Source organism: Onychomys torridus, chromosome 8 (genome assembly GCF_903995425.1).
Source record: "Onychomys torridus chromosome 8, mOncTor1.1, whole genome shotgun sequence".
NCBI classification, from domain to species: Eukaryota; Metazoa; Chordata; class Mammalia; order Rodentia; family Cricetidae; genus Onychomys; species Onychomys torridus.
In genome coordinates, this window is record NC_050450.1 from 103,455,687 (window position 1) to 103,482,507 (window position 26,821).

Consider the following 26,821-nt stretch of genomic DNA (forward strand, 5'->3'; position numbering starts at 1 on the left):
TTCTTTTTCTTTTCTTTCTTTTTTTTTGGTGTTTTTTGTTTTTGTTTTTGTTTTTTGTTTTTTGTTTTTTGAGACAGGGCTTCTCTGTGCAGCTTTTGGAGTGTGTCCTGGATCTCGCCCTGTAGCCCAGGCTGGCCTCGAACTCACAGAGCTCCGCCTGCCTCTGCCTCCCAGTGCTGGCCTGTTTTATTTTCTTGAGAACTCACACTGCAATCTAGGCAGGCCTTGCTCTTACTATGTAACCTAGGCTAGCTTCAAATTACCAGCAATCCTCCACTTCCTGGATTGCAGGCAGAAGCCACCATGCTTACAGATTTTGATTTTGTTTATTTTATTTTTAAACTTATGGCTTTAACTATTAAACACATTAGCTAAGTACAGGTCAGAAGGAAGTCTCTGGTATCAAAAGAAGGTAGATATCACTGTTACTGGATCAGAGCCCCACCTGCCCAGCCAGACTGCTCTGCAGAGGGGCTGCGAGGACACATCGCTAGCCCAAGGCACTCAGCCAGCTCACCTTACACCCTCACTAGCCCTGCTCCGCCTGCCCTATGGGTCTGTTGTCTGTTAGGTGCTGGCCAGGGAACTCTGGACTTTGCTACCACTGAGTTACACCTCCAGCCCACCTATTAATAACTGTTCAAATAACTGTACCAACAGATCAAGCCCCCATTTGCATGCCGTCCCCCACTTCCTCTCTGAATTCACTCAGCCCATGGCTCACACTGCAGTTTTAAGAACTGGGTAGAACACCTCCCTAGCAGTACAGTAGAAGATCAAAATGGGGTAATTTCCAGTCTCAGAATGACTCAGTGATGTCTGCAGGGGAGGAGTGGAGGAGTCTGCTGCTCGGTGGGGGATGGACGAGGCTCTCCTCTGCCTGTTCCTCATGGGGGAAGTCCCCCAGTTCTAGAGCAGAAGAGGCCACGTGCCCTCTGGAGGACACTGTCCTGTCACCAGCGGTTCTGACAATGCCTTAAGAGAATGGGAAGAGGCTGATGCAGGGTCAGGTTCTCACACCTGGGCAGGGCAGGGAAGGGATGTGCAGGCAGCAGGTCCAGGTGCCTGACTCACAAGAGAAGACTGTGCTCTCTAACCTCCAAGCGAAGGGTGCTGAAAAGGCCGTCTCAGAAGCCCCAAGCCATACTTACTGCTGGGCCAGGGTCAAGCCTGGACCCCTCACCTCAGTGGTCTCTACTTGGTTTGTGCTCTTGAGACCTGGTCCTATCATGAGCCCTGGCAAAAGTCTCCAACTTCCTTAGTGCCAGGATTATAAATGCCATCTCTCAACGCTCCTCCAGCCCTTATTTATTTATAGACAAGATCTCACTAGGTAACCCTGGCTGGCCTGAAGGGACTAGACTAGACATAAACTCAAGGATCTGGACTACCTCTGCCTCCAGAGTGCTGTGCACCATACCTAGCAACCTTGTATTTTTTCTTTCTTCTCCTTTTTTCTTTTCTTTATTTATTTTGGTTTTTCGAGACAGGGTTTCTCTGTGTAGCTTTGGTGCCTGTCCTGGAACTCACTTGGTAGCCCAGACTGGCCTCGAACTCACAGAGATCCGCCCGGCTCTGCCTCCCGAGTGCTGGGATTACAGGCGTGCGCCACCATCGCCCGGCTTCTTTTTTCTTTTTGAGACAGGATTTCTCTATAGCCCTGGCTGTCCTGGAACTCGCTTTGTAGACCAGGCTGGCCTCAAACTCACTTAGCTCTACCTGCCTTTGCCTCCCAAGTGCTGAGATTAAAGGTGCGTGCCACCACTGCCTGGTTACTTTTCCATTTCTAACTATCAACAACCCTAAGTACAACAGTCTCTGCATTTTTCTTTTTTCTTTTTTTTCACAGGGAGTGTCTCAGTTCTGTAGCGCTGGGATGCAACCTGATCCTCCTGCCTAGGCCTCTGGAGTGCCGTTACAGATGTGAGCTACCATTCCCTCTCCATAAGATTTTTATGGTAACCGTCACAGAGAGGCTGCTAGTTGCTGAGGGACCTGGGACTCCAGACTGTTGAGGACCCCACACTGGGCCTGTTGGTACATGCCTGTAGTTCTGTCATTTGGGAGGTGGAGGCAGGAGGATTAGGAGTTCAAGGCCAGTTTGGCTACTTAGTGAGTTTGAAGCCAGCCTTGGCTGGCATACATGAACCAATGTCTCAGATACCTCCTTCTCTATAAAAAGTAAAAAAGTGTGTGGGATGGGGGACTCTTAAATGAGCTGGGTGTAGTGGTCCATGCATATAATCCCAGCATTTGGGACAGGGAGACAATAGGAACAGGAACCCAAGGTAAGCCTGGGCTAGGCTATATAGCCAGCCTATGCTACATGTCATCTTCCCTCAAAAACAAGGGGGCTAGAGAGATGGCTCAGTGGTTAAGAGCACAAACTGCTCTTCCAGAGGACCCAGGTTCTATTCCCAAGACCCACATGTCAGCTCACAGCTGCCTGTAACTCCAGCTTTTAGGTCTGGCCTTCTTGGGCACTGTACTTGAAGCACTGCAGCTCAGATAGAGAGGGATCCTAGCAGTTGTGAGCCAAGGAGTATCACAAAGTCACCCTAAACTCGGTAGCTACACAGAGAGACCATCTCAAAAGTTAAAAGATACACAAATAGTTAAAGACAGTACTCCAAGTACCACCAAGTACTCCTAAATGAACATACAGAAGCCCTGCAAAATCCCTTTCTCTTGGGGGTAAACTGGGGCTCAGACCTCGAGAACCCCACGACAGGCAGATGCAGCATATTTTCAGTACCTTGAAGATACATTCATAGAAACCCACCTTCACCGCCCTCTAGCTATCTAAGACTTTTCCTAAGTAGGTATTTGGGCCTGAAGGCCACCTAGCCCATAAACAGGCTCAGGACACAAGAGGAAGACCAGCTGGCTGGTGCTACAACACAGGCTGGAAGGACTTAGCTGTCTATCACAGGCCTCATGATCTCATTTCACACTTAGCTCCTGGGTGTGTGGTGGAGTCTTGGGACCAGGAGGGCCACTGTCATAAGCCAGGTTGACTAGTGGTACCCTCAAGACTTTGCCTAGTCTAGCTTTTACCATAAGGCATGGCCGAGCTGGTCCTGGTAGATGTCTGTTCAGGGGAGCAGCACTGAGCAGACACTTGGCTAGCAATCTGATCCATGGGAGAAGCGGGAAAATACAGATCAGGACATCTGACTCAACGTGATCACCCAAAGGCCGACTTTTACCATTTTTCCTGATGCTAAACTCTGAAGCCACTAAACAGATGAGGGCTAAGACTAGAGACCCAGCTCAGTCGTAAGAGTGCTTGCTTAGCCAAGTGTAAGGCTCTGGGTTCCCAGCACTGGGAAAAAATGAAGATCCCAAATGAGAAAGGGGTCAAGCTGAGCAAGGACACGATTGGAGTGCAATGCTAGTTTCTGCCAGTCACTCTTGGGAATGTCTGCTCAGGTTCAAGCTAGCAAGCTAGTCTGCATGGCAGGATGGGCAGACGCAGCGCTCAGAAACTCCCTAGCTATGACACCAAAACAGAGGTTGTTTGCGCAATGTAATTTCTCTCGTTCAACCATTAACCCTTGCTGGGTCATAGCTCATACATGTGGTTACCAGCCTTGACTCACCTTAGAAGCAGCCATGGTCAATGTGTCTCAGCTACTTCCTCAGAGATCAGCGTTTCTATACCTTCAGCAGAGGGGGAGAAGCCTTAAGCCCAGCTCTTGGTCTAAACCAATTTCTGAATGATGAACTACATCACTTGTCCTAGAATCCTAGTGGCTGGGTATGCCAGCCTGTATTAACAAACTCCAAGCCTTTAAACCCAGCACCCGGGAGACAGAGGTAGGTGAACCAGGCCAACCAGGGCAACATAGTGAGAGAGACCTTGTCTATAAAATAAAGACTTCTCAGGGAGAAATAAAGATGCACAGTGAAGAATTCATTGGATGTTTATTCACAGTTAATCACTACCTACCAAATGCTATCCGCAGAAGTTAAAGGATAAGTACATAGGTCTTTTTATTTAAACACTGATCTTTAAATATATACACAAAAAACTTAGTTCAGCAAGGCTTCATGATATACACCAATTCCAAAATAAAAACAATCAAATGGCCCAGCTCTAACTCCAGAAATGATTTTTATCATCAGCAGAACCAGGAGGGCGGGAACACGCTCCATCTGGAAGGCCGCCTCCAGGGCTGAGTCCATCCCACAAAATGGAGTCCAGGGGAGACTCCACCCTGAAGAGCCCAGCAGCCCAAGGCCACCACCAACTCCAAGGGAGAGTCTTGGAGTGGCCTTGTGTCTGCTGTGGGGAGGAGGCTGGGCGGAGAGACTGGTGTACAGGCACATGACTACAGAGGACTGAAGGCTTACAGGACAGATGACGAGCTTTGCATGGGTCTTGTCTTGCCCACCTCACAAGGCTTCGGGGATGGAGCAGGACAGCTAGAAACAACCAGCTCACAACCCTGCTACTTGCGCTCTTGGGTGGGTTGGAAAAAACACTATTGGAGTGAGGACCTAATTCTAAGAGCAAGAAAAATGAAGCGCCATATTCTCAACTCCCACCCAAGGGTCGGCATGTGATGGTGGAAGGAGGGCAGTCTGGGTGCCTCCTGCTCCTGTCTTTGTGTCTGACACTTGGGTTCCACGCACAGAGAGGGCAGGCCACAACTGAGACTGGAGCCAGGGAGCTGAGTCTGCCAAGACCTCTGGCCCATCCAGATGGGGAATACCCACACTCCCTGCTTCTACCGGCTCCTTTCTCTATCCTGTTTCCCCTGCCCTGAGAGGAAAATATTTACACAGGATAGGAGACTAATCAGCTGAAAAGCTCTGGACTGTCTTTAACTTATTTAAAAAAAAAAAAAAAAAAAAAAAAAAGGAAAAACACCACTCATAAACATCCTTGAAATAAGAAAAAAGGCACTATGAAAAACAACATCTTATCGACACCTGAAGGGAGACAGTGGGAGGCGGTGCAGGTCTGCAGTGTGATTCAGGAATCACAGGTGGGCAGTGGGCCTCCTCCCCTACAAAGTTCAACTTTGATGGAGTGCTCCAGGCTTGGGGCTGGAAGCAGATGCCCATCCAATGGTCCCAGGTGCCCTGGCCGCCCTCGTATGTGAAGAATACAGCTCTTTAGTCCATCCATCTCCACAGACATTTTGCATAGAGAAAATACCAGCCCACTTGGTTTCTTTTCTTTTATTATTGGCATCAGCTGGGACTATATGTGTGGCCTTAACGTCATGCACTCAAGGACAGGAAAGAAAGGACGAGAAAAAGGACAGGAGGGAATCAGAGCAGCGGTGAGAGTCTGTAATAAAAACTGTAATTCAATTCAATAGGTTAAGTTTTGGCATTATGAAATCAAACACCCCTTCCCACCCCCCGAAGTTTCAACCTAAGTGAGAGGGTCTCAGCAGGACCCAGCCAGGTGTTCTGCATTCCCTCACAGGCTGTGACAGGCAGCATGTGGGTGTAATTCTTGTGAATGGTCTCAACTCTTCACTTTCTTTAAATAATCTCTTTTGCTTAGATGTTCCGGTTCACTGGGGTGACGTAATTGCGGGGAAACATGCCGGTCTGCCCGTGGCAGGCCCCCTTCCACCAATTGGGATCCGAGTTATCCATGACATGGATGAAGTCTCCTCTGCGAAAGCCCAGCTCACCATCCTCCTGGGGGTCAAAGTCGAACAGTGCCTGGACGTACGTTGGCTGCTGCAGGAGAAGCAGGGAAGAGGCATTCCTGAGCTGCCGACATGTAAACCTCCCCTTCCCAAAGCATCCTCCTCCTCTCTCCTACCCGTTCCCAAGTCCTAGGTGGGTTTGGAGTAATCCTTTACTAAAAACCCACAGGAGCACATATACCCAGGACACCTGTGTCACTGAGGGCCACATTAAGCTAACAGGGAGCAGTAACATGGCTTGCACAAATCAAAGCAGTCATGACCCAAACTCCTGTAGTAAGTAAGGGACGGGGTGCGAGCAGTCACCCTCTCTCACAGGCTGCCAGGGGCTGGAAGCACTTCCCTTTGGTGGCAAAACCACCTGACTACCAACTGCAGATCCTCAGTGTGGATAAGGGCGGCCTGATGCACAGGGAGGTGCTGTGGTGGCCCTGCAGGGCCTCTGTGCTTGAGGAACCGCTCTCACTTGCTGGAAGGGACCCGGAGCTCTGGCTTACCTGTGGCACCTGCTCTATATCCCGTAAGAATATCTGCTGGTTCCTGGACACCGATGTCGATCTGTGGTAATCCACCAGCTCATTCAAAGAATTAAACTTCACAACCCACAGGAAATACTTCCCAGCTCCGTCTCGCAGCACCTTGAAGTGCTGGACATCGTTTCCAAACCTGAGGGTGGGAGAAGAGGCATGAGGCAGGGCTCCGCCAGCTGTCCTGAACCTGCAAGTGAGCTGCTGTCTGGTGTGGTTGATCAGAGCTTGGAGATGCACAGCAACTCGAATCTTCAGCTGGACAGAGTGGGGACCATCCTGGGAGCCTCCCCTAGACCCCTCCTGACTGCTGGTCACAGGAACAACCCTCACAGAAGGGAAGCCCACCCACTCCTTTCACTTGGAAGGTGCCTGTGGATTGACTAACACAGGCCAGTAATGAAGTTACAGCTTTATCTGCTTTAAAGGTTAAAAATCCCTGTGACATTCAAACACTAGTTCAGGTTGGCTCACTGTTTCTCCTTCAGATCTTTAAGGCTTGAAGGTGAAGCAGTTCTCAGGACAATCCAGCAGATGGCAGCACTGAGCTTCAAGCTAAGGAGCGCAGGACACTGAGTGCTTCAAACACGCAGGGCAAACCTGACACCAGATACCAAACCCAGATACACCGCTTTTTCCTCTAGACACATATGTAGATGTAACCTTCTTGTTAAATAAGAAACACAGAGCTGGGGTTGGGGATTTAGCTCAGTGGTAGAGCGCTTGCTAGGCCCTGGGTTCCATCCTCAGCTTCAAAAAAACCACAAACAAACAAACAAACAAACAAAACAGAGCCAATTGCAGAGTTAAAGGCCAAGAGGTCAGAGCAGTAGTTAAGAGCTATAAACCTTACCCTTGACTGCCACTTCTGTCCTTCCCTCCGCAAGAGAGCTACTTCCTGTGTCCTGTCTTTTTTTTTTTTTAAAGTAGACTTTCTGTTCTGCCTTCTCATTGGTTGTAAACCCAGTCACATGACCTCCTTGTCACTGCCTGTTTGTACAGACCTGCAGATCTTCTATGGTTGGTATTGAGATTAAAGGTGTGTGTCGCCAAGCTGGCTGTATCCTTGAACACACAGAGATCCAGAGTTATTTCTGCCTCTGGAATGCTAGGATTAAAGGCATGTGCTACCACTGCCTGTCCTCATGTTTAATATTGTGGCCGTCCTGTTCTCTGACCCCAGATAAGTTTCTTAGCCTGCACAATATTTCGGGGAACACAATACTACCACACACATATAATCCGATAAAGTTTAGTTTTCACTGAAATGATTACTGCAATATGAAATCATAGAAGTTGTTTAAAATCCAGAAGTTATTTCTGGACTTTCCAGTTGGTCTCTGGTAACTGAAATGGAGGAAAGTGAGACCAAAGCAGCTGACGACCTCAGGATATTTTCACTGAGAAGCAAATGTGCTGGCGAAAGCATCTGGCTTCCAAAGAGTGCAGGGTCACCGAGAGCCAGGGTCGCCTCTACCACATCTTTTTAACCAGACTCTGAAGATCTTGAAATTAGTGCCCTAACTCGGAGAATGTGCCATGTGAAGCCCTCTGCAAAGAGGCTTGCAGTAAAGGCAGCATTTTATACCCCCCCCCCCCACCGTGTTCCTGGGGCTGTGAATGCACATATGTGTGGAAACCAGTCAAGGTTGGGAGCCTCTCTGCAGCCTTCTCTCACTGAACCAGCAGCTCAGTGGTTAGGCCAGGCCAGCTGGCTCCTGAGCTCCAGGGATTTACCTCTCTCTCTTCTCCCCCAGCTTTTACACCATGGATCCTAACTCAGGTCCTCATGTTTACACTGAAGGTTCTTTAATCAACTGAGCCACACCCTCACACCCCTGCTTATTTTATTCCTAAAGTGACAACACATTAACTTCTTTAAAACTTGTTTCATTTTGTTTTTCCCTGAGACAGGATTTCTCTGTGTAACAGTCCTGGCTGTCCTGGAATGCACTTTGTAGACTAGGTTGGCCTCGAACTCACCAAGATCCAGCTGCCTGCCCCTGCCTCTGTCTGGAACTGAAGGCCTGCCATTCCTACTACAGAAAAGTGAAGGTAGGAAGATTCTTCCCAAGTTCAAGGCAACCTGTCATTCTTTCACTCATTTATCATGATGCTGGTGATGGAACCCAGACCCTGTGTGTGCTACACCCTAGCTCCCAGTGTGCGCAATTTAGTGAGACCCTGGTCAGCATATTAAAAACAAACAAACAAACAAACAAACAAACACAGGAGGACTGGTGGGGTGGTTCAGTGAGTAGAGGCACTTGTGCACAGACCTAACAATTGGGGTTTAAACCTCAGTCCCTCAAGGGAGCAGAGAAAACTGACTCCTGAGGAGTGCTGGGGTTAGAGGCACTAGGTTCCTAAGCCTTCTTTATGGAAAAATAATGAAGTGAAGTGGATTAGCTATTCATGCCTGTCACCCAGCACTCAGGAGCCCGAGACAGGCACACTGCCATCAATTTGAGGACGTCTCTGCTACACAGCAAGTTCCATGACAGCCTGAGGTACATACAGAGTAAGTCTGTGTTGGAATGATTGAAAAGACTTTTGAGGCAGGCTTTTGTAGTAACACATTAGCTAGAAAAAGATGAGCAGTCAAAAATCTATGGAAGGCCATTCCTTCTTAGAAGGATCTCACTACAGAACTCTGGCTGGCCTGGCGCTCACAGAGATCCACCTTTCTTGGCCTCCCAAGTGCTGGGAGAAAGGCACACCATGCCTAACTCCGATTTGGATTTTTGAGACAGCACCCCACTCGGTTCATGGCAATCTTTTCAAGTAATGTGGAAGCCTCAGCTAGCATCTGGTTCAGGTAGGCAGCCAGGGGCTGAGACTGCGGCACCTGCCACTCTGTGAGAGGGCAGCAGCTGCACTGAAGGCAGGGAGGGACCAGGGACGGGCTGGCGGGGTCAGGATCTGGCTGTGAGTGCTGTCAGTTCCCAGAGGTTCATGCCACCGAGAACCTAAAACTTGGATCTGCTACAACTAGGCTTTAGAGGCAAACACTAGGGCTCATGGAAAGATGTGTAACATGTTCCTAGAGCCTTGCACTTCAGTCAATGGCAGCAGGAAATACTTACTTGACGGACAGGGAGAAGTCCCCAGGGGCACTCTCACTCTCTCGGATTAGGAAGGCCCCATCATGGCGCTGTTTGCTAAGCATTTCTTCTGCCTTGGCTCTGGGGATTTTGCCAAAAAACCACCTAAGGAAGGAAGGCAAGCGGGTTAACATCTGCTTCCCCACAAAGAAATGGCTGTACAGCTTCCCAAGTAAGTAAGAGAGCTCTCCTTGGAAGAGGCTCTTTACCCGCTGGTCTCCTGTAAGGCTCCCTGGGCCCACTCTGGCTCGGTCCCAAGCAGCTTTGCCCACTCCACCCTCTACATCAGGCCACTCATCAGACTATGAGGAGACTATTCAAATGTGTCACCTGGAAACAGGTTTCTGAAGCCAAAGCCGCTCACCCCCTCCCCGACTGCCCCTCACTGACTCATCAGAAAAGCACCCAGGAAAGCCCTAACACAGGTGATGAAGGATAGGGGAAGGGAGAGAGAGAGGCCCTTGTGAAGCCATTTCATGGGAGTGCAGAGGGGCTTGGAAGGACCAGAAGTTGGAGGCAGGGCTGCTTCTGCTGCTAAAGCACAAAGGGAGGCTTGGTGTGTGAGGAAGCAGACTCTTGACGGCACTGGAGGCCATTCTCTAAGGACAGGCTCAGGTAGGCACAGCTTTCACAGGCACTGGAGAAAGCCCTGAGTGGGGATAGAGGGTAGGAGGTGGATGACATACCACCCATTGCTAACACACTTGCCTAAAATTCCTAAGGCCTTGAGTTTGGGTCTCAGCACCACCTAAAAGCCCAAACAAACACAAACCAATAGCATCAGGAAAATCACAAGTTACTACTTGTAGAAAAGCTAGTTAGAGCTGGGTGTTGGTGACGCATGCCCTTAATCCCAGGAGGCAGAGGCAGGAGGATTTTTCTTTTTGGGGGTAGTGTGGGGTGGAGGATGGTTTAAGACAGGGTCTCTGTGTAACAATCCTGGAACTCGCTCTGTAGACTAGGCTGAAGAATTTCTACGAGTTTGAGGCCAGCCTGGTCTACAAAGTGAGTTCCAGGACAGCCAAAGCTACACAAAGAAACCCTGTCTTCTAACAAACAAAAACAGCAAAGCTAGTTAGAAAAATAAACAAGAGAGAGAGAGAGGGAAAAAAAAGGTTGAGGTCATGGCTGTCTGGCTACTTCAAATGAAAACCATCACTAATTAGGACAGAGAGGACTGTGAAGACCATCTTCAGTATTTCACTATGTTTCAAAAGTAAGGCTGGGGCGGGGTGGCTAGCAAAGCTATTATTCACACCAGCTAGGACCTACTTTACCTTAGATGGTACCTGGAATTCTTTAGTATGCAATTGACAATCAAAACCGTACCAGTCTATTATAGTTACAAATCTTCATTTTATTGCTATTATCAATATTTTGGAGGCAGGGTCTCCTTCAAACTCCTTATGTAGGTGAAACTAGACTTGAACTACTGATTCTCCAGCCTCACCGCCCCCCCTCCAGTGCTGGGGCTATATACAAGTGTACCACACCATCTAGGTCTGTTATTTTCTTTTGTGCCGTGGTGAGTCTACTCTGGATTCCCAGGCTAGAACTTGCTATGGAAAGGATGATGGCCCTGAATTTCTGACCTTCCTGTAATGGAGGCTTGGCCACAGGTGTGTCCCACCATGCCTGGTTTTATGTGGTGCTGGGGAATGAACCTTGCATGCCAGACAAGACCCTGGCAACTAAACTACATAAACCTAACTTTCATAATCTAAATGTTTTATTTTTATTTTTTTAAAGATTTATTTATTTATTATGTATATAGAAGAGGGCACCAGATCTCATTATAGATGGTTGTGAGCCACCATGTGGGTGCTGGGAATTGAACTTAGGACCTCTGGAGGAGCAGTAGGTGCTCTTAACCTCAAAGCCATCTCTCCAGCCCCTAACTGTTTTATTTTGAGTTAGAGAAACAGCTCAGCAGTTAAGAGCACTGGCTTTTTCTTCTAGAGACATGGGTTCAATTCCTAGCACCCACATCACAGCTACAACTCCAGTACCAGGGCCAGACACATAGGCAATACAACCATACATATAAAATAAAATAAATTACAAAGATGATTTGTTATTACTGTCCCAGAAAACTAACTTTTATAGCCACCTTTTACTCTTAAAATTACTGTGGACATGTGGAGGTCAGAAGACAACCCTGTAGGGGTTGGTTCTGTCCTTACTCCTTTTGTGGGCTCCAGGGATCAAATTCAGGTCGTCTGGTTTTTGTGGCGAGTGCTTTCCCTGCTGAGCCATCTCGCTAGCCCTACCGCTGTTTTTTGAGCTGTTCTGAGACAGGTAGCCCATGCTGTCCTGGAAGTCTGGCCCACACAGGCTGGCTCGGAACTCTCCCACTCCCATACAGCTCTCCAAGTGGTGGAATTTTAAGTGTAAGCCACCAAGGCAGATGTTTGTTTTGAGACAGGACTTCATGTTTGGTCCACCTTGGCATCCAAGTACTGAGAATTACAGGCATTGGCCACAGGCAAGGCTCATGGCTATCTGTCCTGGAACTCACTCTATAGACCAGGCTGTCCTCAAACTCACAGAGATCTGCCTGTCTCTGTCTCCTGAGTGCTGGGATTAAAAGTACACACCACCACACCTGGCTCTGGCTATCTCTCTCTCTCTCTTTTTTTTTTTTTTTTTTTTTGAGCTAAGGATTGAACCCAGGGCCTAGCAAGCGCTCTACCACTGAGCTAAATCCCTATCTCTGGCTATCTCATAAACAAGCAGACTGCAAGATATTTTCAAAAAATCCTGCCAGACTAAAACTAAAATTTATCTTAGAAGACACTGCTGGGGGGGGGGGGGCACCCAAAAACCGCCTGCATGAATCTGAACGCATCCAAATCTGTTTTGTGACTTTCTTACTTTGTATGCTGATGCCAGGCACAAAGACACACACACCCGTTTCTACAAATGCTGGAGAGTGAACCCTGTGGTGTCTGTGAGCAGGCCACACAAGGGAAACTCCCTGTTACCAGACCAGAAAGCTTGGAGGATGCAGCCACCTTCTGTGGTCTCTGGTACTTTAAGAGTTTACTGTACGTGTGCAGCAGCATCTGGTCATGGCCAGGGACAACGCACAGTACCTGTGCCCTCACCCCCACACTCCCTGGGAAGGGGCAAATGTTCTCAACAGTCGCTCTCTTTCCCTTCCTGGACCCTAAGATACTGCCACCAAGCATGTACCTTTAAAAAAATAATTCTTACTGGGCGATGGTGGTGCACACCTTTAACCCCAGCACTCGGGAAGGTGGATCTCTGAGTTGGAGGCCAGCCTGGTCTAAAGAGCTAGTCCCAAGACAGCCAGGGCTACATAGAGAAACCCCGTCTCAAAAAACAAAAACAAACAAGCAAAACACCACACAATTTTATTTTGCAATTAAAAAATATTAGTGCTAGGCCTATAATTCTTGCACTTGGGAGGTAGAGGCATTTCAAAGCCAGCCTTTGCCACTTGGAGATTTTGAGGCCAGCCTGTGCTACATGAGATCAATCCTGTGGGAGGGAGAGGAGAAAAAAAGCTGTAGTGAACTCTAAGTTGTAAGTACAATTTTATTTGCTATTTTTTTAGATAGGGTCTTGTAGACTAGCTGGTTTCCAACTCTTAATCTCCTGTCTCAAGGGCACTTGGATTCAAACCCACGCAGCAGGCCCAACTTTCTAGTTGGATTTTTTGTTTTGTTTTTATTTTTGGAGACAGGGTTTCTTTGTGAACTAGCTCTCTAGACCAAGCTGGTCTCAAACTCACAGAGATCTGCCGGCCTCTGCCTCCCAGTGCTGGGATTCAAGGCATACGCCACCACCCCCTGGCTTCTAATCTGAATTTCTACAAAACAAATGCATCAAGAGGTCAAGAAGTAAAGTGTCAGGCTGAGTGTGGTGAAGCACACCTGTAATTCTAGCACTGGGAAGGAAGAGGAAGAAGGAATACTAGAACTTCAAGGCTGGTCTGGGTCACATACCGAAACTCTGTCTCAAAAACTAAAACAGAATGAAGCATTAGTTTGAAAACCATTTCACTGATCAAAAACTTCTTGTATATCTGCTCCTGGTTCAAGCACACAGGTTTGGAGACTATACACACTAGGAGAATAGCTCACGGCATCCACTTCTAGACTCTCTACTTTCGCAGGCCATTTACAAACCCAATAAAAAGTACTAAGGTTTGCAGTGCTGGAGGCAGAAGCCTGGGCCTTGTGCATGCTGGGCTAGTCCCTTTACCACTGAGCTACACCGAGCCTGATAGGTTTCTTTCAATGGTGATATTTATGTATAACTGCATGCCTACAGACAAATGTTCTGCTAATCTTTAAAAAGACTGGTCTGTACTACCCTAGAAATAGCAAGCAAGGAAGCCAAGGGGGAGGAGAGATGTCTTTTCCAGTGTATTATTTATAGCATGCCATAGGCCCCTGCCCACATGCACTTAGAGCATGTGTGGATCCACTGGGCACACACAACTTGTACTGTCGATCTTCTTGTGAACACAAATGCATCATTAGGTGGCTGGCACTCCACTGTGTCACTGTCCTCTTTCTCTCCAAACAAAGGGGACGGGGAGTTGGCTTCTGGTATGCTGCATTGCGGGGCCACATCAAGCAATACCTGGCAGCCCCGTGGAGGGAACTGTGAAGTCACAGAAACATTCTTCACCAGGAACCTTTCCCAGCACTCTCACAGACTTGGAGAACGGCTCCTGAACGTTTCATTCCTTCTGCAGAGCTAAGAGCAGAGGGACACTGACTTTCCTTCAGCCAGCTTCCAAGTAGCCCAGCAGACCATGCTGATGCTTTCTAGTTAGGTAGTTATTTAAAGCATAAGGATTTGATCCTAGGGCCTCATCCATGCAGGTCAGGTGCTCTACTACTGAGTTAACACCTCTTGCCCTTTCATTTTGCTAAACTGCTCAGGTTGGCCCTAAATTCCCAATAGTCTCCCTAACCTCAGGAGACTGTAGGTTTGTATACTTACCAAACTCTTAGGTAATGGGGAAAGGGCAAAGCACGGCAGGGCTCTCCTAGTCAGTGAGAGCAACTAGACCTTCCTAAGGAGGGTGGGCCCATCTTTACTTACTAATCCGAAGCATGGGGACCATAGCGACTATACTCGGGATGATTTTGCTCCTGACCCATCGCAGCAGGAGGGAACCAGAGCTCTCAGGACAAATGTGCTCAGGACAAAAAAGAGTGTTTTATTGGCCCACAACCCAACTGCTCAATTTGAACTGTCTTGCTATGTAAACCTAGGCTGGCCTTCTTTCTTTATTATTATTATTATTATTATTATTATTATTATGTGTTTTAATTTTATACATTAGCCATGGGTTCCCCTGTCCTCCCCCCTCCCGCCCCCACCCTCTTTATTTTTTTAATTTACTAATGTGTACACATTAATATAATGTATGCTTGGGTACTCATATGCCATGACGCATTGTGGATGTCAGAGAACAACTCTGGAGAGTCAGTTCTTTCCTTCTATCCTGGGATCTGGGATTGCACTCAGGCCGTCATCAGCCTCGCCCAGGTGGCTTTGAATTTGCCATCTTCCTACTTTAGTCTCTGAAATGTTGGGAGAGACAAGCACTCACCACCATACCTGTCTTTCTCCTCCCTACTCTAGTGCCTCATAAGTGCCAGGCAAGCACACTACCATAAACCACACGCCTTTAAAGTTTTTATTTATTTTTAAAAATTAGTATTTTTGCCGGGCGGTGGTGGCGCATGCCTTTAATCCTAGCACCCGGGAGGCAGAGGCAGGAGGATCTCTGTGAGTTTGAGGCCAGCCTGGTCTACAGAGTGAGTTCCAGGACAGCCAGGGCTACACAGAGAAACCCTGTCTCAAAAAAAAAAAAAAACAATCAAAGAGCAAGGACAAATTACAATGGATAAAAATAGAAGCCCAACCTAATTTTCCAAGGAACCTAAAATCTTTTGGGTAGAAACCAAACTTACACACTTGCCCAAAAATCAAAAGCAAGAAAAATATACAAATGAGATCTTCCTTCATCTTGAAATCACCCCATGGGATATCTAATAACATTATGAGGTGCCTGGCTGTCCTTGCAGTAGAGGAGTTTCCTTGAGGCGCCTCTATCTTTCCTGGTAGCATCAACATCCTCCGTGGATCGCGGGCAGCAATCATACGCTGCATCTCTAGGCTAATGCTGCCTGGATATTATCTCTAAGAGCTTCCCCAGGACTGTGTGGATTTCATTAAGGGGCAGGTTAACTGCAGCTCACACCTTCTCATTACCTTGTAGTTGGGCCACATGACAACATTCTGTAAGGACTCACTAACAAAGGCATGAACTAAACTGACAGCTTGGTGGGAGGCAATTCAGAGGAAGAGAAAAAAAAATTACCTTTTGAGATGAGACTCAGGATTGGGGCCATTGTGGCATTTGGCCCAGTTACTATCAGTCACCCGAAAGGACCACGTGTGGGGACAAGCTGGTCTGTGGCTCTAGGCTGCCCTTCCTTCTCTTTCTTGGCACCGGGAAGCCTTTACAGAGAGCGCTGCATCTGTAGTTACTAGCACTGGAGCAAAAACACCAGAAGCTTCCCTAATTGTAGACTAGCAGACCCTCCAGCAGCACCGTAGTCTGCTGTTGAGAGCCTGGGCTCTTCTGACTTACAAGGTGTGCACATGACGGCTCTGAACACATCATACACAGACCAAGACTTCACCCGGCCACACATCAACACAAGTTAGACTGGCTGGCTGGGGTTCTGAGGGAAACTGAAAATGTTCCTTGTGGGATGGAAGGAGCAGGGAAATCAGTGTTCAATGTCTGCAGCCTGGAAGAGAGCCCAGCTCCTTCTTTTTCTCTAAAATGGGAACTCTGGATGGAAAAGAAACATTTAGAAGAGTCAATGCTGGGACAATAAAGACACTATCTCATGGGTCATCAAGTGCACTGGCACAAAACCACATGGTAAGAACTCTGTACAACATACAGGGCCAGGAGGTGGTGGTGCACACCTTTAATCCCAGAATTTGGGAGGCAGTGCCAGGTGGATCTTTGTGAGTTCAAGGCCAGCCTGGTCTACAGAGTGAGATCCAGGACAGGCTCCAAAACAACACAGAGAAACCCTGTCTCAAAACAACAACAACAACAAAATAAACGGAACAAACAAAACTCAAAACATACGAAATCATGAAATGCATGCTGCGGATATCGCTCTGTATAAATAAAATGCTATTTGGCAGCAGTGGCCAGGCAGGAAGTATAGGCGGGACAAGAGAGAAGAGAATTCAGGGAAGTGGAAGACTGGGGAGGGAGAGACTGCCAGCCACCGCCATGACAAGGAAGATATAAGGTAATGGTAAGCCACGAGCCACGTGGCAAAGTATAGCTTAATAGAAATGGGTTAATTTAAGATAGAAGAAGTAGATAACAAGCAGCCTGCCAGGGCCATACAGTTTGTAAACAATATAAGTTTCTGTGTGTTTACTTGGTTGGTTCTGAGCGTCTATGGGCCTGGCCGGTGAGAGAGGTATGTCCTGACTGTGGGCCAGGCAGGAAAACTCTAACTACAGATGCATTGGGCCCCAAAAGTCTCAATGAGAAAGAATTAGGAACCTGTTTAAAAAACAAAACAAAACGAAAAGACTTTGACTCTCAGAGATTCCAGAAACCAGCTTTACCCCATAACTACACTGAGCCGGGCCTTGGACCACCCCTGCAGAGCTCATCCATCTTTTCTGTTTGGTTAGTTCTCTAATAAGTTCTTGGTGTGTACAGGCTGGCTCTGAAATTCCCATGTAACCCAGGCTGGCACTGAAATCATTATGTAGCTCAGGCTGGTCCTGAGATCTCAATGTAGGCTCAGGTTGGCCTTGGGCTTACAAATCTCTTGCTTCAGCCTCCAAGTGCTGGTATCATAGACATGTACCACCATGTCTGGTCAATGCTCATTATTTTGTTTGTACTTTTAGTTCTTGAGGTATTGTCTGGCTGTGACCCACCTACTACCTTCCAAGTGTTGGGATCACAGGTATGTACCATGACATCTTATTGTGGGCTCCATTTTAAATCTTTTTTGTTTGTTTGTTTATTGTTTTTGTTTTTCAAGACAGGGGTTCTCTGTGTAGCTTTGTGCCTTTCCTGGAACTCACTCTGTAGCCCAGACTGGCCTCAAACTCAAAGAGATCCGCTTGGCTCTGCCTCCCGAGTGCTGGGATTAAAAGTGTGCACCACAACTGCCTGGCTCCATTTTAAATCTTAACAACAGTATTTGGTAGCCTGGCATGGTGGTGCATGGCTGTAACCCCAGTACTTTGGAGGCTGAGGCAGCATATACACATGGTTTAGAACTAGGGAGGCAGAGACATGTGGGTCTCTGTGAGGTCAGCTTGGTTACAGAGCAGCTAAGTTGAGACCCTGTCTCACCTCCAGTAATCTAAATCAGAACCAGTACCTGGGACAAGTAAGTGAGACCCCTGCTTAAAGGACCTGAGTCCAACTTACGGATGTGGTTTCATTTCTATGTAGTTCTTGGGGATGAAGCCATCCTTCCCATTGAGCTCTGCTTTATACCAGTTCTGATCACATTCTTCATTCAAAACCTGAAAAATAAAGGACAAGAGGGAAAAAAAAAAAAAAAAAAATCAACCATTTTCTCACTCTCCTAAGCACAGCCACAGTCATGTCTTCTAGGCTTGTGGAAGGCTTATTTGGGTATCAGGATCCTTTTAACTTCAACAGTCAGCTTTCTATGTTAAACTATAAAAGTCAGAGAAAAAGAAACTTCTGAGCAACGAAAAAGTCCAGGCTTCTTTTTCAACACCTAGAATTAACCCTCAGAGAAGGAGTGGTGGCACAATAGACCAGTGTTTTCTTAAGAGGTTTCTCTAGGAGACAGAGACACTGGTATCGGAGCACAGGGACCAGCTCCACAGAAACTGAACAAGACTGCAGTCTGGGAGAGATAAGCAAGCTGCAGAGAGAGAAATTCTAGTGCTCTTTGCAAGCCCACTGCCAAACTCCCAAGGCTGGGTTCCCAGCAGCCTCTCTATGAGTCCCCAACCAAGCAGCTCATTGGTGTAACCAGGGGCCAGTGTATAGGAAACCATTCTAATAACCAGGCAGGCAAATCCTCCAACCTTGTGTTCAGGTCAGGCACTTCTGGATAGACCAGCCCACACAATTCAGGCCCAAGAATCGGAACAAATTCTAGACTTTCAATGAAAGGCAGAGGGCATAAAGTTAGTATTATATATAATATAAACAAAAAAAAAAAGTCTCCTATAGCCTAGGTTAGGCCGGAACTTGGTAGATGGGGATGACCTTGAATTTCTGATCCTGCTGCCTTCACCACCCAAGTGCTACGATCACAAGCATCTATGTGGGTTGTTTTGGTTGTTTTTTGAGATTGGGTCTCGGGGTTGGGGATTTAGCTCAGTGGTAGAGCGCTTGCCTAGCAAGCACAAGGCCCTGGGTTCAGTCCTCAGCTGGGGGTGGGGGGCAGGCAAGACTGCATCTGGTCAGAACTCTCAATCCTCCATCTCCCAAGTTCTAGGATTAAGGTGTGTACTACCATGCCTGGTTTAAGGTTGGTATTATGAAAGAAAATGCAGAAGACGTGTGGTGGTCTCCACCTCTAATTTCAGCAATCAGAGCAGAAGCAAGAGTTTGCTCAAAGTTTTGAGGTCTACATGGGGTACAGTGAGCCCCTGTCTCCAAAAGGACGAAGGAAGAGGAAATACAGAAGTGAGCTCAACTCCAAAAGGGGGAGCAAAGGAAATGCTGACTAAAGCTGGTGGTTAGTCCACGCCGCACAATGAAGTTCTAAAAGGAAGTCAGCAAGATCTGTTTTTTACAAAGTGAGTTTGAGATGCTGAACATCAGTCAAGTCAGAAATCAGAAAGCTCTAACACGGCCGATGTTTGCCTGCTGACATTTTAAAGTGACATAAAACATCAAAAGGGCAACAACCTGTCAGCTGCAACAGAGATCATGCACTCCTCATCAAGGGCATCAGGCCGAGGAGCTCCATCATGCTGCAACAGAGATCATGCACTCCTCAACAAGGGCATCAGGCCGAGGAGCTCCATCATGCTGTTGCCTATCTGCCATGCTGGCCAGCCTCTAGCTACAGGTGACAGTCACTGGGGCTTTAGATGTATGTATGAAAATGCCAACAAGGGCCAGGCTCATGCCTTTAATCCAGCACTAAGGGGGCAGAGGCAGACGGGTCTCTGTGAGTTTGAGGCCAGCCTAGTTTTATATAAAATTCCAGGCTAGTCAGGACTACATAGTGAGGCCCTGTCCCCAAAAAAACAAAAAACAAAAAACAAAAAAACAAAACAAAAAACAAAAGCCAACAAGGCTAATTTTACAAAAGCTAAGAAATTAACAATAAGCACTCACAGAGGCAGCCTCAAATTCCCCAGAGGCTCATTTACCTGTAGTATAGGAAGGGCAGATTTCTATTTGTTTTTATGAGATAGGGGTTTACAGCCTAGGCTGGCCTTGAACTGTGAACCTCAGGCTGGTCTAAGACTAGGGGCCTTCTTCTTGTTTCAGCCTCCCGTATGCTGGAATCAGAGGCATAAGCTAGCATAACCAAATTTTAAAATTCTCCTTAAACAAACGCCTATGGGCTGGTAAGATGGATGAGAGTGATTGCCAGGCAAGCCTGATCTGAGCTGGAGCTCCAGAACCCACAGCAGAAAGAGAGAACGGAATATCTTTAATCCCAGCACTCTGAGGGAGAAGCAGGCAGATGTCTATGAGTTTAAGGCCAGCCTGGTCTACAGACAGGTCTGCACAGAAAAAACCTGTTTCAAAAAACAAAAACAAACGAACAAAAAGTAGAGGCTGGACAAGTGTCACAGAGCACTTGTTTCTCTTCCAGAAGACCCAGGTTTGATTCCCAGAACCCAAATAGGACACCTCACATACTGCCTGTAATTCCAGTTCCAGGGGTTCTGATGTTCTCTTCTGGTCCCCAAGAGCATTTGCACATACACACAGGTGCACGTGTGCGCAGACAGACAGACAGACACACAGTCTTTGAGAAATCATTCACACTTTATTAAAGATCCTGATGATATACTATGTAGGACACATAATTTAAAAGCCTCCATTAGCAAATGCTGACCTGTGCAGTGGCCAGCAGAGGCATTTCGTTGCTCACACAGGCACACTGAGGACAGGGGACTGGGAATAAGAGGCTCCTCATCTGCAGTGCCCATTTTTGATGCACAGAGCTCTCACAGGAGAGGAGGCCCAGGTTTATTTTATTTTATTTTTTATAATTGCTTAAGGCCAGTACTGTTATCAACCAAAAATACAGGCTTCAAGAAAAATGTGGTCTCAAGTCTCTTGTGAAAGGCCACCCTGCAGTAGTGACAAAGCAGTCAGCAAGCTTGGGCAAGAGCTGCTGGGGTGTACCCACACACTCCGGACTTCGTGGAAAGCAGCTGAGCCAGGCTGACAAGGCAATGGCTGTGACCTACTTGTGCAACTGTGCAACAGAAAAGACTAACAGATTCACTTAGCAAAGGACAGTTTGACTGCACCCAGCGGCCTTGTAGAAACCAGACATCAGGACATGCCAGGAGTCCCAGAAGCTTAGTTCTCACTGCCATCTTTACCAAGACTGAGGCCATCCCCCTAAGAAGTGTCCTTCTTCCAGTGCATGATATCGAGGGTACCCCATGTGTGGAGACAATCTACAGCCATGGTTTTCTACAGTACCAAACCATTACCTGGCATTTTATTTATTTATTCATCCATTTATTTATTTATTTATTATGCATACAGTGTTCTATTTGCATGTGTCCTTGCAGGCTGGAAGAGGGCACCAGATCTCATTACAGGTGGTTGTAAGCCACCATGTGGTTGCTGGGAATTGAACTCAGGACCTTTGGAAGAACAAGCAGTGCTCTTAACCACTGAGCCATCTCTACAGCCCATCACCTGGCATTTTTACACCTTTGTCTCCCAGATAGCAGAGAAATGTGATGCTTGGCACATGAATGGCTACAATTTAGTTATCTGGGAATGCCAGACAGCCATGGTGCTACTCTGTGACTGTACTCTAGAAGTTAAGAACAGGCTGGCTGTGCTGGGGGCAAGCACAGGAGTGTCACCTGGGAGACGGAGGTCAGGACTTCCTGCTTTGCACATATAGCAGTTTTCACGGGGAGCCCAACACCAGAATAACATAACTCAAAAATTAACTTTTGGGTTAGGGATTTAGCTCAGTGGTAGAGCACTTGCCTAGCAAGCGCAAGGCCCTGGGTTCGATTCTCAGCTTAAAAAAAAAAAATTAACTTTTTGGAGCTGGAAAGAAAGACTCAGTGGTTCTGAGTGCTGGCTGCTCTTCCAGGGGACTTGTCCCAGCAGCCACAGGGATGCTCACGCCTACCTGTAACTCCAGTTCCAGGGACCCAGTGCTCTCTTCTGGAGTCTGCTGTCACCAGGAGTGAATGTGATACACACACATACATGCAGGCAAAACACTCATCAACATGAGCATGAGAGCAAATCAAACAAACAAAACAATGTGTCTAAGTGCACACAGTGCACTCAAGGGTAAGTGGCATTACAGGCCAGAAGGCATTGGACCCTCTGGAGCTGAAATTACAAGCAGTTGTGAGCTGCCCAATGTGGGTGTTTTGAACTAAACTTGGGTCCTCTAAAAGAGTAATACATACATACTCTTAGCTGCTGAGCCATCTCTCTGGCCCACCAAATTAACTTTTGTTTGTTTTTTTGGGACAGGGTCCTTCTACATAGCCCTGGTTGCCTGGAACTCATTATGTAGTGCCATCATGTCCAGCTCCAAATTAACTCCTCCCACTCCCCAGTCAGGGTTTCTCTGTGTAGCCTTGGCTGTCCTGGATCTAGCTCTGTAGACCAGGCTGGCCTTGAACTAATACAGATCCTCCTGCCTCTGTCTCCTGAGTGTGGGAATTAAAGGCATGTGCCATTACCACCAGGCCACCAAATTAACTTTTATTCAAAAGTTTGAACAAACAAACTAGCAAAGGCTAAGAGTGAGTTTGAAAGGGAAGTGGAGTTAAGGTACCCCAAGGCACCCAAAGGTGTGGGTGCTGACCATTTATATCCCTCGCGTTGAAGTCCGGGGCTTGTTCTAAGTGCTGAGAACAAGCAATCTGTTTCTACCACCCTCTTCCTGCAGAAGGCACTTATGAGATTGCTCATCTATCACCTTCTCTCAACAGGTGACCTTACCAACCCACATTCAGCTCCACTTTTTTGAACATTCCAAGGAATCTCTCCAGTCATCACCACACAGCTGCATTGTGGCCTGGCCTTTCTCCATCAATCTGCATTATGACTCAGTAGCTATAGAATCCCCACCCCTCCACACACACAAGCACTTCTTCGGATCAACGGAAGCTGACAGATCAAGAGATAAAACTGTAAAAGGAAGAAGAACCAGTTTCAGAGAAGGGCTCTCTTTTCTCTTACAGAGACTCTCTGAAACTGTCAGCCCAATCAGGAAGACACTTGAGAGCAGGAGAGGGCGCACAGTGGGACATCATAGTGGGACTTGTGTGCATCCTCTCCTGGTGTTGTTTGTGGAAATTCAGTTATGACACGTGAATTTTGCTGTGTATTTACACCTCAATCAAAAGTTAGAACTGAGCTGGGCAGTGATGGCATACATCTTTGATCCCAGCACCTTGGAGGCAGAGGCAGGAAGTTCTCTGGGTCTACATAGTGAGTTCCAAAAGAGCCAGGGCTACAAAGGGAAACCCTGTCTCGAAAAACATGAGGCAACAAAACAAAAAGTTAGAACTGGGCCAGCAAAATGGTTCAGTGGGTAAAGACACCTGTAGCTAAGCCTTATGGCCTGAGTTCTATCCTCAGGACTCAATGATGGAAAGAAGGAACTCCCATGGGTTGTCCTCTGACCTCCACATATATGTACTGTGGTACTTGGATGCCCCCAATAAATGAATAAATTGAAAATTTGCTCAAAAATCTCACCAACCTATGAAACAACCTCCGTAAGAGCATTTGTGTATCAACTAACATTTTTATCTTCATTTTTGTTTGTTTTTTTTCCCTCTGAAACAGGGTTTCTCTGTAGCTTTGTGCATTTCCTGGATCTCACTCTGTAGGCCAGGCTGGCCTCGAACTCACAGAGATCCACCTGCCTCTGCCTCCTGACTTTAATTCCAAGATACAGGAGGCGTAGGCAGGTGGACCTCTGTAAATTTGAGGCCAGCTTGATCTACAGAGAGAGTTCCAGGACAGTCAGGGTTACACAGAGAAACCCTGTCTCAAAAAACCAATCCAAACCAAAAATAAAAAACCAAACACCATTTAAATTCTTAATCTATAAAAACTAAGACTATCACATACAGCTAGTCCTTGAATTGTAGAAATTTAATATCAGAAGTTCAATCCAGGTATTGACAAGATAACCAATTAAGTAACTCAACAGAACAATACTGAAAAACTACCATGAGATCTAGTGAGTTATTGTTAAGTGTGTGTGCTTGTGTGTGTGTGTGTGTGTGTGTGTGTCTTCACACACACACAGTCGCTTATACTCACAGACATGTGGAGGCCAAGAGAGAATTACTGCCTTCCTCTATCATCTGTCATCTAGTTCTTTTACAGCAGGGTCTCTTACTGAATAAGAAGTGCTACATCTTGGCTAGGTCGCCTGGCAGGTCAGCAAACTCCAAGCTTACTGTCACCACTGACCAGGACTGGAGTTACCGGCACACATAGCCATGCCTAATCTTTTATGTGGGTGCTGGGGATTTGAACTCAGGTCCTTGATCTTGCACAGCAAGTGTTCTGACCCACTGAGCCATCTCCCCAGCCTCATCCACCAAATACTTTCAAGAGAACCAAACAAATACACTTTTTAAAGGTATTAACTCTTGGGCTGGAGAGATGGCTCAGTGGTTAAGAGCACTGGCTGTTCTTCCAGAGGTCCTGAGTTCAATTCCCAGCAACCACTTGGTGGCTCACAACCATCTGTAATGAGATCTGGCACCCTCTTCTGGCTGGCAGGCAGAACACTGTCTACATAATAAATAAATCAATCTTTAAATCAAAAAAAAATCTTAACCTTTAAAAGCCAATTCTATTGGCAGCTCACAAGGGTAAAAGTCCTGAGAGCTAGTTAGTTTCTTCCAGTTGCTGTCACTTACCACATAGAAGGATGAGAATGCTCGCCAGCCTCCTGTCTGCCCGGGCACTGACTCACCCCTGAGCCACACGGATTCACTACCAGCACTTTGAGTAAGCGCCTTGCAATCACCACGTCCATCTGCTGCAGGTTTTGCTCAGCATGAAACCATCTTTGCTAAAGCGGCCTGTTATCCCACGTGCCAAGCCAGGAAAAACACCCACACTGCAGATAAGCCATTCTGAACCTTTCTGTTTTTTCTCTCCTCTTTACCGCTCTTCTCTTCTGGAGACAGTCTTGGTATACCTCCAGAAATAGGCTCTGAACTCCAGATCCTGCTGCCTCTGCCCTGGTGCTGGGACTGAAGGTGCAGGAGGAATCCACAAGCCCTTGGGGCTTACTATGATGTGTCAGGCAAGAATGAATTTAGAGATACTAGGTAAGGAAGGCCCCTGGCTCCACAGAAGCCTCCATCTGCTCACTAAATACACGAAAGTCAACACCTCCTGTCTGCCCATCAGGGTACTCTTCATTCTGAATGGTTTGGGAAGCTGCTCCAAGGCCACAACTCAGCGAGAACATGCTGAGCCGGCCACTCCTCAGTCAGGCCAGGCACTTCATGAAATTTAAAACAAAACAAAAACCAACCATTCTGATCTTGGTACTGATAAAATTGTATGTAATTACAGAGGTTTTTCTCCCCAAACTATGTTGTTTTATTAAACATTTTTATTTTTGTTTTTCGAGACAGGATTTCTCTGTGTCTTGGCTGTCCTGTGACTCGATGTGTAGCCCAGGCTGGCCTCTTACTCAGAGATTCACCTGCCTCTGCCTCCAGAGTGCTGGGATTAAAGGTGTGCGCCAGGGATTGGGGACTTTCAGTGGTATTTCAGTGCCATGGTGTCAGATAAAGAAAGGGGGAGTCCAGAAAGGACGGAGGAAAAGCCCCTGCCTCCTACCTTCTTCACACGTTTCTTCTCCAACTGTCACCTTCCTAAGCAGCCCATTTAGTTGGGTTCAATCCAGCAAGGACCACCAATGTCCAGGCATTACGGTGCAAAACTGAACTGGTTTTGAGTTCAATCTATTTACTATTCCAAATCAGTTCAGATAATGCTGTTTTTCTGTTTTAAAACAAAACAAAAACAAAACACCTTACACAGAACACTATCTTCTGAGTCCAAATTATTCTTTGTTGTGATTTGAATAAGAATGGCCCCCATGGCGGGGTGGGGGTTGGGGGGCTGGGGTGGGGTGAGGTAGTAGTGGTGGTGCAAGCCTTTAATCTCTGTGACTTCGAGGCCAACAAGGTCTACAACCTGAGTTCCAGGACAGCCAGAGCTGTTACAAAAAGAAACCCTGTCTTGAAAAACAACCACCAAACAAACAAAAAGAATGGCCCTTGTATTTGAATGCTTAGACTTCAGAGAGTAGTACTACTTGAGAAGGATTAGGAAGTGTGGCCTTGTTGGAGTAGGTGTGGTCTTGTCAGAGGAAGTGTGTCTCTGGGAGTGAGCTTCGAGTGTTCCGAAGCCCAAGCCAGGTTTAGTGTTGCTCCCTGCCCATCTCTCCCTCCTTGCTGCCATGGCTCTACAACATGATGACAATGGGCTAAACCTTTGAAACTGTAAACAAGCCCAATTAAATGCTTTCTTTTGTAAGAGTTGTGTGGTTATGGTGTCTCTTCACAGCAACAGAACATTGATCAAGACATCCATTTTACCCTGTAACTCTCCAAATAAACCCTTAGTTCAGGCAAACCAGTTGACTTTCTGAGCTGTGGGCTATCTTATCCTGTGGTGTGGCTTCCTCCTTCTCCAGGCAGCTCTTTCCAGAGTCATTTCTGCGCTCATAACACATTAGCTACCCTTCTCTTTCAGCTTTAGTTTTACAGCAGTTGGTAGAGGATTAGTCGGTAACAACATAATCCCTTAAAATGTCTTATCTACCACTACTTTGTATGTACGGGCAGGCTTTGGCCTCTTCCAAACAAACCTGCCAGGGTCCTGAAGCTATCTAGCTAAACACCCAATGCTCAAATGGGTTCCTCTCAAATGGCATGAGGTGTATTTTGAGATATGGGCTTTGTTCTGAGTGATGTCCACAGCACACCAGAGCAAGCAGGACCCATGATCATGATCACCAAGAGAATAGAGTGTACTCTTCATTAGTTGAAACAAACAAGAATGTCTTTTCTGGGGGATGGGGTGGAGGGATTTTGAGACAAGAGTCTTGCTATGTAGCCCAGGTTGGCTCTGAACTCAGTGATTTTCCTGCCTAATTCTTCCAAGGGCAGGGACACAGGTCTATGTGAACCACCATGCCCAGCAGAACCTCTTTAGGTCCTAGGAAGAAGATAGATCACCCTGAGTTTGTTC

The 26,821-nt window shown here is 47.0% G+C and overlaps 1 protein-coding gene across 2 annotated transcripts in view; it reads right to left on the reverse strand.

Moving 5' to 3' along the window:
- Window positions 1–3,908: 3,908 nt before the first annotated feature.
- Grb2 (growth factor receptor bound protein 2) overlaps window positions 3,909–26,821 on the reverse strand; it is a 71,975-nt gene continuing 49,062 nt past the window's right edge. For both annotated transcript variants that reach the window (XM_036197337.1, XM_036197338.1), the window contains 4 exons: window positions 17,786–17,883; window positions 9,289–9,411; window positions 6,173–6,341; window positions 3,909–5,706 (listed from right to left, as the gene is read on the reverse strand). In XM_036197337.1, coding sequence (XP_036053230.1) covers window positions 5,521–5,706; window positions 6,173–6,341; window positions 9,289–9,411; window positions 17,786–17,883 — 576 coding nt within the window. In that variant the 3' untranslated portion in view covers window positions 3,909–5,520. The remainder of the gene's footprint in view (window positions 5,707–6,172; window positions 6,342–9,288; window positions 9,412–17,785; window positions 17,884–26,821) is intronic.